We start from the raw sequence: 17,161 nt of genomic DNA, 5'->3' as shown, positions 1-17,161 counted from the left end.
TTTTTTTTTTCATTAATTTGTCTCACACTGAAGTGGGAAAAGAAATTTGAAAAGACAATTTGATAATTTTAAGCCGCTAAATTTATTGTATGTCCAAAGCAAGGGACAATAAAACCCAGCTTACAATCTTATATCTTGCAAATTCCTTATTACAATAAATGATTGTGACACTTTGTGTACAAACACATGAAAATGTGAGGGAAAGCATCTATTTCAAGGTAAGATATATATATATAAAATATATACTTGAGTGTAAAGTGATCAAATATTGAAATGATTTGAACCAAATCTGAATCTGAAACTATCTATTTTAAGGTAAGATATAAGGCTATATGACTATACAGGTTAAAAGGGGCCAAAATAAATGACCCTAGTCTGAGGTGACCGAATGATGAAATGATCTGGACCAGCAATGACCCAAACCTAAAAACAACTAAAACCCGAAACTATCTATTTTAAGGAATTGCATAAGTTGAAAGGACCAAACGAACAACTAGACCAACAATAGCCAGCCAAAATAACCCAAGTGACCCAAACCCAAAACTATCTATTTTAAAGTAAGATATGTAGATATATGATTGCACAGGTTCAAGGGACCGAAATGAATAACCCAAGCTTAAAATGATCTAAACCAGAAATGGTCATAACCCGAAAATCAAATATGTAGGATAATTCAGAATCGACTGAAGAACCTCAAAATCTAACAGAAAAGGATTTAAATTATACACACACAACATACCATATAAACACAACTAGGTTCCTGTTTTTGAAAATTTGTAAATTCTAATCTTCTTTTAACGATGGAAAATGTTATCAATACACTGGTAACTTTCAACATTTGGAAGTTAACAAAAAGAGAGCTAATATTATAAGGATCAAAAATGAAAAAAACCCTATTTAAGACTTTCTTATAAAATGATATAAAACTCAGTTGTAATCCTAAGGAGCTCCTATTTCAGTTACATCGTGTAGAACCCTAAATTTTAACTCTTTTTTTTTTTTTTTTTACCTTCCGAGTCCTGCATTCTTTTTCAGTTTCCACCAATACCCTGTCGTATCTTCAAAAACAGAGCACCTCCGAAAATGATTTCCATCATTTGTTAGTGTACATACAAAGCACAAGCCAAGAAGCATGCGTGACCGACCGTCTTGCAAGAAAAAACCAAATCAGAAAATGCACTTCTTGCTTTTATGAGATGAGAACAAAAAAACCGCCAGGTAAAGGGAGGCTTTTAGCGTTGTAAGATTCTCCCACCGTCGTTTCTTCCTTCTAAAGGGAAGGGGGTGGGGGGAATCCTCATCTTTCGACTGTTAACTCGTATGGGCCACTGATCTGGTAGTAAAATCATAGTCCCCTGATAAGATTAATAGATGAGTGCATTGTAACAGAATCCAATTGAAACAAAAGAGAGAAATTAGAATGTTTAAGGAAAAAACTTCAAAGAGATTATGATCCAATTTTGAACACAATTCTGTTGCCACATATATATCCACTAGTGTTGAGGTTTATTACTAAAAGATGACCCACTGCAAAAACCAGAACACCAGCGTGGAAGAGGGTGGCAGCAAGTAGGCTGTATCGGCAGCTGCCATAGAAATTACTACACCATCTACACTGTTGCTAGACCAGCAAAAGCAGTCGGGCAACGTGATAGATGCATAGTAGTTTTCAGGGTGGCAGGTTTTACTAAAGTTTTCAAAAGAAACTACCTTAGACAAGCAAGAAGATAAATTACCTTTGCAGGTGGGGTGAAGGAGGTTGGTCTTGTGAAGACCGTTGAGAAGTACCATGGAACCTTTGCTCATCGAATACCCCACCTGAGCTGCTTCCATCACTTGGCTGTGATACTTCATTCATGCCTGAGTAACCCACTGGTCCAAGAGAGCCAAACTCAAGCTGTTCAACAGGGGAATCATATGGGTATAGCATGACAACAGATGGCATGGTAGGCCCATTTGATGATACTCCATTGGGGTTCATAGATGGCAGTGGGTACATGCCATAAGGCATGCTGCCTGAACTACTTTGTGATGAGTTTGAGCGGACTGGTCCATTACGAGATTGGTATGATGTAAATGAATCATGCCTATGTGAGCCCCAAGGCCTATCAGTTCTGCTCTCACCAGCAACGCCAGGCAATTGGTCAAAGGTGAACCTTGATTTTTCATTTTGATTTCGATTATGGCTCCGCCCAGCAGTTCTGGACTTTGAATTGCCATTCCAGTTTCCTTCTCTATCACCATGGTGGTCATTTCTATCATAATTATATTTTCCCCTCCTCGAATTTGCAGCATGGCGTTCTCTCATTGAAACTTTCTGAAAATGAGAAAAAATCATATAAAAAGGTTATTGAAGGTTATATAGTTCCTCAAGGTTAAAATATAAGATCACTTCAAAAAAACTAAAGCAATGGACAATTGTAGTTGTATCATAAGACATATAACATTGAAAATCAAGCAGTGCATACCCTATTAATGGAGGAGGAGGGGAAAAACAGGATCATGTACCCAACATTACCCTCCTCAAAGCACATAAAGTAAAAGAGCAGAATCTTAAGGTAATAAAGGCTCATTAAAGATTGGCAATATGCGACTTACAGGGTTTGGCAGGTATGTTCCAGTACCACTGCGATATCTTGGCATTTCATCAACATACCGTTGATAAACACTGGAAGGTCTATTTGGAACAGATTGGAGAGGAGAAACAGGAACAACACGAGGCCCGTAATTCATGTACTGAGAAAAGAGATTCACATTTGATGGAGGTCTACCAGGACCATCCCATGGGAAATGACCTTGTAAATAGACAGGTGGCACCACAACAGGCGAAGGATAAATCAGAGGAGGATATCGTGGATTTTGACAAAACCGTCCGTACTGCAGGTTTTGCCAATGGCTAGCAATGTCACCATTAAGAATGTCAGGTTTATGCTCTGATGGATCAAGAGATGCAACCTTTCTTGTAGAACTAGAAGTACTTGATACCTCAGACTGATCGGGTCCCTCAGACTCAAAATTTTGACCTAAATCATCGTTCTCCAAATTTTCATCCCAATTAAAATGGCACGTTGATGCATCTGGAGTTCCTGCTTCTGACGGAATGTTGTAAACAGGGCATAACAAAAATGGAACCGGTGGTCCTGTTATTGTGAAGGCCAGGGGAGGAACTCCAGAATTATCCATAGCACTTTGCCCTGAACCTGGACCTAAGAGAAATGGAGCAATAGGCATCATCGGATCTGAACCACTTGTCTGAGATGCCTCAAATCCAGGCATTTGATGGCTTGGAACAGACAAAGAACCAAGCAGTTGAGGTCCAGCAGTTCTTTCTGCCATTTCAGATGGTGGATTCCATTCTCTGCCTTCGTCATCTGCCTGAGAGGAATGTTCAGATACACTCTTACCTTTCCCACTAGCAGCAGAAGGAAGTACAGAAGCAGCTGTTTTCCTACCCCGTTTCTCCCTAGTGGGTTTAGAGACCTTTGCTGATGAACCTTCCCAAGAACTTTCAGATGAGGTTTTACTTCTGAGTGAACTAGTGTGCAAAGCATGCAAGGATCTTGAATTTGCAGTTCTTTCATCAACGTAAACATCATTACCTCTGTTATCTTGATACTGGGACACAACGACATAATCTTCCCTAGTTGATCCTTGAGTTTCTTTAGATGACTTTTGTTGGACGTTAGTAGAACTACCAGTGCTGCCTGCTCTAGAATGAGGAACAAAATTATAGCTAGCAGAAGTTGACAGTTGCTTATCGTTCGAATGAAGCATTTCAAAACCTCCATTATCAAGGTCATAACCACCACTAGAGCCCCTGTCCTGTTCATGCCATGACTCATGTTCCACTTCTGGTTGATTCATTTCTGAAGAACCAAAATTTTCACTGGAAGGCTCAATTTGATCCTCTGGGTTTGAGGCTAATCCAACTCCAGAAAAATAATGAGCCAAAGGAGAAGAGACCAATCCTTGGGGAAACATTTGAAAATTAGTAGGAAGAATTCCGCTCAAATTTCTCTGATTATATCCCATTGATAGAGATTGAATATGAAAAGGCAAGTGACCTACAGCTAAATTTATTGGAACTGGAATCTGACCATTAAAGCCATGAGCTGTAGATGCAATCAAATTCACTAGATCTTGCTCTTCTTGTGGCATAACTTGTGTACCTGGAATTGATGAAAAATCCTGACCCGTAGTACCCAAGCCTAAATCACCTAGGTAACTATTTAGAGGACCATTTGGGTTAGCAACAGCATCGACGCTCTGGCGTGCTGAGGCGTGCCTAACAGATGAAGGATCATCATGTGAAGATTTAATGTTATGACTGACCGTCATATCAGATTCAATATTCTTCCTCCCATTATTATCTGACCTCACGGGAGCAATCTGGGTTTTCCCACCCTCTGGCACTCTGTTCCGCCTTCCCTGAGAAGTAACTTCCCCATATGTTTCGGTAAGCTCAGGACTAGAACGTGTCCTTGCAAAAAGATATCTTCCTTGAACATCAGTCACCAAGTTTTCTTTAGCATTAGAACTCTGACCTGTATCATTACGCATATTCTTATTGGAATTAGAATCCCGCCTAACCTTATCAGAGGTCTTTGAGTTGCTTGTGCTACCATAACTCTTTTGGCTCTGAGTACGAGAAACAGTGGATACATCACTAGTCTTACTTGTGCCCTCTGAAGGATGAATTAAATGCTGAGAGGAAACACCAACTCCTTCAGCTTGAGTGTCACGACCAGAGGAAATATCATTTCCTCTACTGTTTGAAGTGTTCCTGACATTATTAGATCCATGAGCATTGTCCGAATTTGACAACCTCAAGCGATACAGATCGTTCCCAGGTGCATCAGGGCGTTGGCCACTGCCATGCCTTTCCCATGTATTCATGAAGAATTGATTTACTTCATGATGGAGGTCTTCTTTGGGACAATCAAGTAACCTGGCCAACTTATTAGCTCCAAATGCAAAGGCACTGCGTATCCTAAAGAAATTACCTGGAAATACCACATTATTTTTATGCACAAATAAACCTGTTATTAGCAGTGCATAAAGACCACCAGAAAATTGACAACTATTCCAAAAGCATCACGACTCCTAAAAAGATTCGTATAGCCGAACATGTAGAAATTTTAATACCATCCATCTTTGATTCATGACAAGCTTAATTATATAAGTTTCCAGTAAGTGCCAAAACTGTGAAAAAGTAAACAAAATAAAGATTCTAAACATTTACTATCACCTTTCTGCCTGCCGATAACAGTCTTTTCAACTTACTTTCTACAGATTTAAGTTCAATATTTCAAAAGTTCTTAGCATGTGACTCTCTTAATCAGATAAGTTCTTAATAAGTGACAAAATAAAGATTCTACACGTTTAATTTCACCTTTCTGCCTGCCAATAACAGTCCCTTCAACTTACTTTCTACTGATTTAAGTTCAATATTTCAATAATTCTTAGCATGTGACTCTCTTAATCAGATAAGTTCCCAATAAGTGACAAAACCGTGCAGAAATAGACAGAACTAAGATTCTAACTGTTTATTATCATCTTTCTTCTGTCCAATAAAAGGAAAATGATAGCAAAAAGGATGTTTTAATAGATCAAATAGTTTTGCAAATATTAGAAACTTATGACCAACAAAAACATGCAGTCAAAGTACCAGATGCATAAAATTGCTAGACGGGAGAAAAAAGTCACATAGATGCGGATAAACATCCAAAAGTACAACAGATAACCATTCAATAGTTATAGATGTAAACTACCTTTACTAACACTACGCCCAAGGTTGTTATTTATACGCAAAGGATCAATCACATTGAAATGTTTAGAAACAAACGGTTGGCCCTGATTTTCTTGGCAAACAGCATATCTGGAACTACATGTGTCCAGAAAATATTTGCTAAGCAACAACTCTCCACCATCTTTTCGAGGAGGCTCAGCTACAAAAGGTATTTCAAACACTTCAGTTAAGATTAGAAAACTTGCAAACATTCTGAAAGTAAAAGGTTCTTGTTCACAGCTTAGCATTTGATGTTCCGGATATTGTAATACCTGTTGTGTCTGGTAGAGAACTAATTGGAACAGGACCGCAGAGGCTAACACAAAAGTTTTCCCAATCAAACTTGCTAAAGAACTCAAGAAAACGATACAGAACCTATGTATGAAAAGGGGAAAAAATCAGACAGATGTACAGCCAAAAGAAAAAGCCATTAAAATAGAAAGGTAAAACAAGCCACCTCAAGTGGTCCAGAAAAGGACTTATTGAAAACATGGAATATGTAAAGAACCAAGGTTTCCAGGGCATAAGTTGAGATAAGTCCATGATGAGCACCCAATATGCGGCTCTCATAATAACACCAGGCCTTTATCAATATGATGCTCCGTTTGAACAAATGGTTCAGATCTATCAAACGATCAACCTAAGCATGGGGATGTTAAGTTGAGTTTAAAGTTGAACAAATATCCAAGAAGCCATTCAAAAAATAAATCTGCAGAATTGTATTGCAGTGCCAGGATTTGCATTACTAACCTCTTCAAGGAAACAGAGGGTACATAAGCCACCAAGCTGATTAAATGAAATGTCTACCACAATATTTTCTACAAGACACTTAATTATCTTCACCTGAAAATTTATGAGAAAGAAAGAATATAAAAAAAAAAAAATCAGTGTATCAAGATAACATCAAGCAAATGTGCCACAAATGTGCACGTTTTAATCAAAGAAATCAGGAGGAATTATGAAAAAATAAGGCATCTCATTCTGTCTAACCTCAGCCTGAATGTACTGAACTTCTTTTACTCGGAATTCAGCATTCTCGTTTTTTTCTTCATTTTCCAGCATATCCCGAACCTGATGAGCCCATGTATCCTTCAAACTTTGATTCTTACTGAAGGCCGTCAAGTCAATATCCCCATCAGGCAAATATGTCTTGAGGGGCACAGACCCAAAAGTAAACACCTGTCAAAAAAAAGTAAGCAACTCCTTATTAAAACTGATCTATGAACTCGGTAAGATAGACTAGAAAAATAAGCTGCTTTTGATACAAGTTACATTCAAGCCTCCACTCATCGAGCCAAACATTAAATGTAAATAATGTTTTTTAGTCCTTTAAGTGATCAGCATTTATCCATGCCTTAACATTTTAAACCAAATATAGAATAGAAAAAATAAACAGCATATATTATAAGTTACATACATGCCTTCACCCATGACCCAAACATTAAATGTAAATAATGTAACTTGTAGTCCTTCATGTGATCACCATTTATCCATGCCTTAACATTTTAAACCAAATATAGACTAGAAACATAAACAGCATACACTATAAGTTACATTCATGCCTCCACTCATAGACCCAATCATTAAATGTAAATAATGTAAATAATGTAAATTTTTAGTCCTACACGTGATCACCATTTATTCATGCCTCAACATTTTAAACCAAATACATGGAAATAAAACTATACTATTAGGCATACACAACACAAAATGATATAATTCAATATAATGCCATTGGTTAAGATAAAAACTACAATGGGAGTAGTCATTTGATCGGACCTGACAAGGGAAGCATTTAGAAATGAGGCGCTGTACATAATCAGCAACCGCGATACGGCGGCCTTCTGAGGGCGCATTTGGTTGAATGCAGGCAATGAGTTCAGCCGTTCTTTCCTCAGCCTTCATCCATCGTTCCGAATCGAGTACCTGAATAACCGAGGCAGCTTCGTTGGGTAACAACCCGTTCGGCAATAGCCCACTCGGTGGCTGCTGTACCACCCACCCTTCATGCTCTCCCATACAATCCTAAACCACTTTTTTCCTCCCTTAAAACAACCTTCTAAACCCACTCCCAATTGCCACAACACAACAAACAAACAAAAAAAACAAAGAATAACTTCAAAAATCAAAACCCCCCCCACTCAATATGCAGTTTCCAGGTGAATCTATAATTTTTTTTTTAAAAAACCCATAAACAAAAAAAAAATTGAAATCAGTAACAGTTTTTTTCCTCTTTTAATTAATATCAAGCGACAAAAACCTAGATTATGTTTAAAGTTTCTGAACTAAACAAAATGGCAAATGCAGTAAATACTGCCAAAACGAAGGTGATATTCCAATAAATTTCAAAGCTAAAATGACAAACCAAAAAAAAAAAAAGATGCTTCAAGTTTCTTTTCCCGTCTTTTTTTTTTCTTTCCTTGTCGATTAACAAAATCTACAAAAACCCTAGAAATAAAAAAAAAGGAAAGAAAATGGGGGGAAAACGAAACCCTAAAAGGCAACGAAATGGGGAAAAACTATAAGGACGGGGAGATAATCAAAAACCCTAATTAGAAACAGCAACAAATCCTGAAAATTGAAGCAAGTATCTGCAAAATCAAAATGAAAACCCAGAAAAAAAAAGTGAACAACAAAGACGAAATAGCAATTGCAAAATTAAAAAAGAAAACAAAAACCCGAAAAGAAGGGTATATAAAGGATCCCAAAAAAAACCAACAAACAAAATTACTACTTGTTTAGGTTTTTGTGGTTTAAGTATATATCATAGAAAAAAAAGAACAAAAAAACAAAAGGATTGAAGGGAAAAGGGGTGTGTTTGGTTACAAGAATAAGAGGCGTTACGAAGGTAATACAGTATATTTGTTTTGACGTCGATGAAGTTCGTGCATTTGAGGGGCTTTTTTTTTTAGTAATAATAATTTTAAATGACAAAAAAGAATTGAGGAAGATGATGATAAAATTGATAATAGAATCTCTGCCAGAAAGAGAGAGAAAAGAGATGAAAACATAGAAAAATTTAAGAAATTATTTTTAAAAGAATAAAATATATAAAAATTAAAACTTTTTTAAAATTAAAAGGATTTTGCTTTAGCATCGTATTAAGCGTTAATTTCACCGTACATTTTTTTCGAAATATGGATAAGATTTTAATTTTATCTTTAGTTTTTAAAAATATTTTTATCTAAATGTTAAAGTGTTTATATGAAAGTGAGAAGAAATTATTTTATGTATATTTTCTATCATATGTCCCTTTCTAATTATTTCTTGATAGTTTATTAATTTTTTATGATATTAATATATAATTTTGGTAATTTTTATTTTAACTTCGAAGTTCGAACCTCAAATTTAGAATCCCAAACGTTAAACTTTAATATTGAATTTTGAGCCTTAAATCCTAAATCAGAACCTCAAACTTAAATTATGAATCTTGAACCCTAAACCTTAAGGGTTTATAGTTCAGGATTTCGATTCAATGTTTGAGTTTCGGTTTCGGGTTCGGGGTTCATGGTTCAGCATTTAAGATTTTGGGTTTATGATTTAAGGATTAAGATTTGGGGTTCGGGATAAAAAAATTACCAAAATTATGTGTCAATGACATAAAAAAATTTGTTGAAATGTCATTGAATAATTGGAAAGGAACCATAGATGATATGATGGGAAGAGTCTATAAAATAATTTCTCGAAAGTTAGATTTGAATATAATTTTGAATTAATTTCTAAATTAGAAATTATATTAATATAAATTTTAAGGTGCTTGTATTAAAATTATACATATAGTATTTTTAATTTTTTTCTAATGTAATGCTTAGAATTACTTATAATCCATTAATCTTTAAATAATAAGATAAACGCGTTTTAACATACTCGAATCCCTGTTCTCTTCCACTGGCAACAAAAGCAATTACAACCGAGCTAAAACTAATATGTTTATTTTTGTATTGACTATTTTAAATATGTTTCATATCTAATAGAAAAATTTATTAATAGAACGCAAATAGTTTAAATACTTAATTAGAATAGTTTGAAATTTGAGGATTTGTAAAGGAATTAACTTTTATAATTTACATTTTAATATTATTAAAATATAATAGTTTTTCTTTTAAGGGTAAACTATTAAAATAGTCACTTTTGTTTCTTTTAAGTTACATTTTAGTCACTTATGTTTGGAATGTTACGTTTTACTCACTTAAGTTAACATGTTGTAACATTTTAGTCACTAAGTCGTTAATTGTCGTTAACGATGTAACGGTAAGTTGACATGGCATGTTAAATCATCATTTCAAACAAAAATTTCAGGTTAAATTATACAATTGGTCCCCCATATATTTTCATTTTGAGCTTTTTTTTTATGTTCTTTTAACTTTTCCTTCTTCTTTTTTTCCATTCTCTTCTGCTTCTCCCTTTATTTTCCTCTCATCTCCATCTCTTTTAACGTAAAAGAAAAAAAAATTAAATTACTCAAAAAATATAAGGATCAATTGTATAATTTAACCTAAAATTTTCATTTGAAATGATGATTTATTGTGTCACCTCAGCTTACTATTACACCGTTAACGGCAATTAACGCTCAGTGACTAAAATGTTACAACACAATAACGTAAGTGACTAAAACGTAACATTTCAAACATAAATTACTAAAATGTAACTTAAAGCAAATAAAAGTGACTATTTTAGTAGTTTACATTCCTTTAATTGTTTAAAATGTTTATTTTATAAATTAAAAGTATTTTTAATGTAAATTAGTTTTAAATTCACAAATGAAGGAGGAAAATTCAATATTGGAGTTTGTTTAATAAAAAAATGTTTGGTAATTATGGAAATTTAAGTAATAAATATAATTATTTTATTTTATATTTATAAATATTAAATTTTAATGAATTATTAATTTAATATAGTGATCATTTCTATTTAAATATTGAAGTATTGAAAGTTGGTAGAGATTAAAGGTGCTCATGGGCTGAGTTAGGTCCAACAAAAAATTTAGACTTATTTGTTAGGTCCGGCCTAAAAATGAGTAAAATAATTTGTCCAAGCCCAGCCCGAATAAAAATGCTAAAACTGGGACCCGATGCAACTGGCTATATTAAATTTTATATAATTTTAAATATATATAATACATAAAAATACTAAAAACATTAAAATAAATATTTCTCAACAAATTAAATTTTAAAAAAATATGTATGCTTAAATAACACTAAAATAGATACAACTTAAAAAGAAATGCCTCTAAAATAATAACAAAATTAACACCAAACAAGTGTTATACAATATCCAAATAACAACAACAAAATAGTAGTAACATAATAGTGAAATAGTAGCAAAATAGGGAGAAAACAATAATAAAATAACATTAAAACAACAATAAAATAACAATTTTTTTGTCCTTTTGTGAATTCGGGTCAGGCTGGCCCAAGCCAAAAATGCCTTACCCGAGGTCCATCTCATTTTTTAAATGGGCTTTATTTTTTTCCCAAACCCATTTTTTGAGCCTATGTTTTTGTCCAAACCCTCCCTATAACGACCCGATAGTTAGGGGTGTCAGAAAGTGTATTCTTGGAACTCTGTTCCCGTAAATCGGACTTGTAAACATTTTTAATAAATATTTACAAAGCTAGTTGTGTAGTTAATTAGGTTTCGGTTAAGCGAATTTACTTGAATTAAAAGTAATTAGGTATAAGGACTAAATTGTATATAGGGTGAAAGTTAAATTATAGATTAAAAATAAATTAAAGGGCCAATGTAGTAATTATACTTATAAAAATATGTTAAAATATGTTATCTTAATAATTAAGTAAATGTATATATTATAATATTAATTAATTAATGTATAATAAAACAAATAAAAGAAATAAAGAAAGAAAGAAAAAGCTATACAGATTAGAAAGAAAAAGAAAAAGAAAAAGTAGATAGGAGAGAACGCATGGCCAAGGGCTCCAATTTTTCAAATATCAATTGGTTAGTCAATTTAATCTTCTTTTTTTGTAATTTTTATGTTTTTGGAATTTCGGTACTTAGGGTAACCTGACCCATGTCGAAATTTTAGCAATTATTAAATTTTAAATGTTGTTAATGTTGAATAATTTTAGTATTAGGGATTAAATTAATAGATTTTTAAGCTAGAAATGAAAAATGGATTAAATTGTATAATAAATTGTAAATTTTGAGTAATAGGGACTAAATTGTGAAAAATTTGAAATTTAAGGGTTTGAGTGAAAATAGAGAGTTAAATTTATTTTAAAGTGGAGCTTGTATGAAAATATAGAATTAAATGTGAAGAAAAAAAATTAGTCTCGGTTTAAGGACTAAATTAGAATTTAGGAAAATATTGAGTAAAAATTTAAAATTTCAATATGCAATTGAATTGTGTTATATTGATGAATTTTGATTGTTTTAATTTCGTAGCTAATGTCGTACCAGAATCCTCGACTAAAAAAGGGAAAGGATAAAATCAATGTCGAATAGCTCGGAATTCATGATTTGTATTTCTATAACCCGAACTTAGTTGTTAATTGTTATATTTCAATTTAATGCATATGGTAAGTGTTGAGGTGAGTAATTGACATTTTGATAATTGATTGAATTGGTAGATACATATTGAATGTATTAATTATTGAATTGAAATGAATATATGTGTTGATGTGAATGTTGGATATTGATAATTATATATTGAATTTAATTCATGCGCATATATGTGATTATATGAAAAATTAGTATTGGATATTGGTTATACCTGAAATGTGAAATTAAACCCTATTAACTATATTGGGTTGAGTCGAATATAGATGACATGCCATAGGATAGGAAGAGTACAAGGATTTTTTCGACTTCAAGTCAATGAGGCACTGGGTGCCAATTTACTTCGGTTTAACCCATGAGACATTGGGTGTCAATTTATATAGCGGTGGGCGCAGATACTATTTTAGATTTATTTGATGAGGCACTGGGTGCCAAATTGGTGTGTTGGTTGGATCTTTGTATCTGTTTGAGTCCGAGTCATATTAATAGAAGTAAATAAATAATAAAGTTCTATAATTGATATTGAAATGGCCTGGTATGAGAAATGAAAGTGATATAGTGAATTGAAAATAGAATATGAAATATGTTATAAATTCATAGAATCTATGAGTTATATACTCATGAATTGAATATGGAACGGATAATGCCATTATTTAAATGAATGTGAATCAAATTGTGAAAATCTATTTATATAACAAGTATGAGAATTGGGATATTTGTGAAACAAAGGAAATATGATAGCATGTGTAAGTTGATTATAATATAATAGCAAGTTGCTTATTTCATCAAAAATAATTTTATATTGATTTTATATCTAGTAAATTAAATATGAGTGGTAAAATATAGAGTTGCCCATAGGTTAGATTGGATTGGGTCTTTTAAGATTTGATTTGACTCGACCTAAAATCTAATTTCATTATTTAAAATATTACATTAAAATTATTGTACATAATCTATATGAATGAAATATAAAATATAACAACTAAATTATTAAAATATTAATTGATATAAGTGGATTCATCTCATTTTTAATATTATTAAAATATAACAGTGAAACGGCATGAAAAATACCTAAAAACAAATTTTCATTAAATATCTTTAAAATATCTATTGTTATAATTAGAAGTATTTTTAATTAGTTTTAAAGAGATTTGACACTAGAATTTTTTAATAAACTAGAAAATAAAATGTTGACAAATGAAGTTGGAAATTTCAATACTAAAGTTGTTTAATAAAAAAATGTTTGTTACGTATTGGAATTTAAGTAATTTTATTTTATAATTGTAAATAATGAATTGTTAATTTAATCTTATTAACTTAACATTTTATATATTATGATATTTCTACATTAAAAAATAGAATATTGAAAATTTGGAGAGGTGTCAAGAGTCCTTATTAAGTAAGATAAAGTTAGAAATTTGTTTTAAAAGACAAAAATAAATAAAATTTGGGGTCAAAATATAATCTTATTATTATATTAATTTTGACTTCATAAAAATTGGAGGGATTTTATAAAAAAAATTCCATTTTCTTGAGGAGGTCAAGGCCACTATCAGAAATTTTTGGAGAATGATGGAATGTTCTTCAATTAATTTGAAAGCATATTCAATGTTCGGATTTTTTTTCTTGTGATTTGATCTATGTAAAGGTTATATATAACTTAACGTGAGTCCCTTTAAATAAGTGTTTTGCTAGAGGGATAAGTAGTTGAGTCACAATGAATCTCGTGGACATGTGCCTCGATGTGATTGGAGAGTTTGTTAGCTTATCATGAAGCTTTGAGGTGAGTCCAATATAATTTGGAGTATCAATTACGCATTGAGTATGTAAAAAAAAATAGGTGTTGTAGTAAGACGTAATCTAAGTACAATCAAGATGAGACCAATGTGATTCGATGCATTAATTACATGTTGAGCATGCAAAAAATAAGCATGGTAATAGAACATAACTTGAGTATAATCAAAATGAGTCCAATATAATTCAGATTACTAATTACATGTCGAGAATGCAAAAAATAAATATTATAATAAAACATAACCTGAATATAATGGTTATGCAGTACTTAACGAAGTGACCCCCTTAAGTAAGGGGAGCTTCTCTTTGTTCTCTTCCCTAATTAAATTGAGATATTCACGTGTAGCAAGCAATAGTAAAAATTTAATGTAGTTGAACTATAAAATTTCAAAAAATAAAATTACTTAAACATATTTTACATGTGGTATATTATAGACTTGTCCATAGGTTGGGTTAGATTTTATCAAAATTTTAGGCCTGAGCCCGATTCGACCCAAAAAATAGGCCTAAAATTTTACCCAAGCTCATCCCTAATAAAAATGCTACAATCGGTCCCGACCCGGATGAATTAAATTTTTATATAAAAAATTTAAAAATATAATACATCAAAACTACTAGAAACATTATTAAAAATAAATTAAAAAATTATTTATACTTAAATAATAAAATGGTAATAACATAATAGTGAAATAATAGAAAACAACGAGAAAACAACAATAAAATAGTAGTAAAACAACAAACAAACAACAATTTTTTTTTGTCTTTTTGCTAATTCAGACCGGGCTCGAGCAAAAAAAAAGCCTTACCCAAGGCTAAACAGGCCTTATTTTTTTGCCAAGCCCATTTTTAAGTCTACATTTTTACCCAAACCCTCCTACTTTTCAGACGGACCTTCGGACCGAATGACCCAGCCCATGAACAGGTTTAGTTCCCACTTATTCAATTAAGCATTATTTTTATAATAATTTTATATCAAGTAAATTTGAATATGAGTGGTGGTAAACCTAAACATTAGTCATGTTGAAGCTGTAATCTGATTTTAGAAAAATTGTATCTAATAATCTATAAAGTTTTTAAGAAATGTTAAGAAATCGGATTATATTATTAAATAAGTTGTATCGACAATTATTTATAGCAAATTCAGAATGTTAAGAAATGTTGTTTATAAGAGATTCCAAAATAAGTTTTTTACAACTCTCAAACTCTTTGATTTGAGAATTCAAAGCTTCGAAATATAATTGAAAGAATATTTGTTATCCTAAAAAAAGATTTCTTATATTAACAACAACATCTCAATATAACATAAAAAATGGTTGGTTCGTTTTAGCATGTTGCATACTCCATAACTTCATTTATAAATGAAATTGGGACGATTCATATTTGATATATATTAAAAATTAAGTAATAAATATGATTATATTATTTTATAGTTGTAAATATTGAATTTCAATGAATTATTAATATAATTTTATTAATCTGACATTTGATATAGTGATATTTCTACTAAAGAAAATCAAAATATTGGAAATTGTTGGGGATCAATCGTATAAATAACGAATAAGAAAAGTAGAGAAGATCGAACACACAAATTTTACGTGGATAATTCCTTTGAAAAAAGATAAAAACCACGGGCAAATGAGACTTCACTTAATGAGAAAATAAGCGAAGAGTACAAGATGAAAAAATAACCCAAATGAGTAAAATCCAAAACCCGAATGCAAAGCTCTCCCCAAAACTCTTCATCAAATCTCATGTAAGAACTATTCTGTCAACTCTCTAAATAGGGTTACAAAAACCCTTTAAATAGACTAATGTTAAAGTCCTAATATGTATAAAATATTCCTAGACTAATAATAGTTTAATTGGGAAAATATAATATAGTTTAATTGGGAGAAGAAACCCGATATTTGTGAGAACATGTCACCTCGTTGCAACGTTGTCTCTGCTTCATCGTTTCAACATTGTCGTGTCCTGATGTTGGGCCTGTTTTGGGCATTCTTGAGTTGCTCGTCGTTCATCTTTCTAAATGTTTACAAAGAGTCTGATACATGTGAGACACACCCTACAAAAGTTCACAAACATGTCAAGAGTTGTCTGAAGTGGTTTTAGAAATTTTAAAAATGATGGAATGTTCTCTGATTAATTTGGAAAATTCGATGTTGGATTTTTTTTTTTTGTGATCTAAACAATTGATCAGTTTTATATGGCTTAACGTGAGCCTCTCCAAATAAGAGTTTTGCTAAAGAAACATGCAATTAAGTCATAGTGGGGCTTGTGAATGTGTACTTTAACATGATTGATTAGAGAGTTTGTTCTCTTACTATGGAGCATTAAGATGAGTTTAATATGATTTAGAGTATTAATTACGTGTTGAGCAAGCAAAAAATAATTGTTGCAATAAGAATAACATAAGAATATAATCAAGATGAGTCCATTGTGATTTAGAGTATTAATTATGTGCCTATAATGCACAAAAAAGGTATTGCAATAAGGCGTAGCCCAAGGATAATCAAAAGTCTAGTGTGATTCGGAGTATTATTACGTGTTGTGCATGGAAAAAATAAGTGTTATAATAAGATGTAACTTGAATATAATGGTCATGCAGTATCTGACGAAGTGATCCTTTAGAATAAGGTGACACCTGGACTATAAATAGAGTTTCTCTTTATTCTTTTCTCTAATTCAAGTGCAATATTCACATATATCGAGCTTTACTTAGATAGTAAAAGTATAATGTAGCTCAAATATAAAGTTTTAAAAGATAAAATTAACTATTTTAAAATAAATGATAAAATTAACTAAACAAATTGAATCTTAGTTCAATTGGCATCCTTATTATTGTAATAACAAGTGTAAGCTACTCTACAGAATTTGATAATAGAAAGAAATACTGAAATGAAGGAAATCACTGAGATACTAAATTGTATTTGTATTGAATTTTCTCTCATCTTAACAGTACAAAGGTAGTTTATATACTACAAAGGAATGACTAACTTCATTAACTGCTGCTAACTATATAACAGACTCTGTTAACAAACTAACAACCTATACTTTAACATT

General features: G+C 31.9%; 1 protein-coding gene across 3 annotated transcripts; it reads right to left on the bottom strand.

The window, feature by feature from the left end:
* Positions 1-763: 763 nt before the first annotated feature.
* On the bottom strand, positions 764-8,968 carry LOC108479357 (uncharacterized). Of its 3 annotated transcripts, none has more exons than XM_017781901.2 (10): positions 8,615-8,968; positions 7,568-8,379; positions 6,779-6,967; positions 6,539-6,631; positions 6,246-6,428; positions 6,061-6,163; positions 5,772-5,948; positions 2,599-5,003; positions 1,737-2,317; positions 764-1,355 (listed from the first exon to the last, which is right to left on the bottom strand). In XM_017781901.2, exons 2-10 carry the CDS (start codon positions 7,805-7,807, stop codon positions 1,346-1,348), a joined length of 3,981 nt encoding a protein of 1,326 aa, XP_017637390.1. In that variant the 5' UTR covers positions 7,808-8,379; positions 8,615-8,968; the 3' UTR covers positions 764-1,345. The 3 variants fall into 3 exon arrangements, with proteins under 3 accessions (XP_017637390.1, XP_052878691.1, XP_052878690.1); XM_053022731.1 differs by having other exon boundaries at positions 8,644-8,968; XM_053022730.1 differs by having other exon boundaries at positions 7,568-8,968.
* Between the last annotated feature and the right edge of the window lie 8,193 nt (positions 8,969-17,161).

Source organism: Gossypium arboreum, chromosome 12, assembly GCF_025698485.1.
Source record: "Gossypium arboreum isolate Shixiya-1 chromosome 12, ASM2569848v2, whole genome shotgun sequence".
Classification (NCBI taxonomy): domain Eukaryota; kingdom Viridiplantae; phylum Streptophyta; class Magnoliopsida; order Malvales; family Malvaceae; genus Gossypium; species Gossypium arboreum.
The sequence above is the reverse complement of the archived record's forward strand: the minus strand, read 5'-3'. Positions and strand labels throughout refer to the sequence as shown.

What these genes read in the sequence shown, in the direction of transcription:
- LOC108479357 (XM_053022730.1), bottom strand. Translation starts at nt 7,807, where the DNA reads ATGGGAGAGCATGAAGGGTGGGTGGTACAGCAGCCACCGAGTGGGCTA. An exon ending in TTCAGTACATTCAGGCTGAG is followed by an intron (nt 6,632 to 6,778) that starts GTTAGACAGAAT and finishes ATAAATTTTCAG; the next exon opens with GTGAAGATAATTAAGTGTCT. An exon ending in CCTTTTCTGGACCACTTGAG is followed by an intron (nt 6,164 to 6,245) that starts GTGGCTTGTTTT and finishes TTTCATACATAG; the next exon opens with GTTCTGTATCGTTTTCTTGA.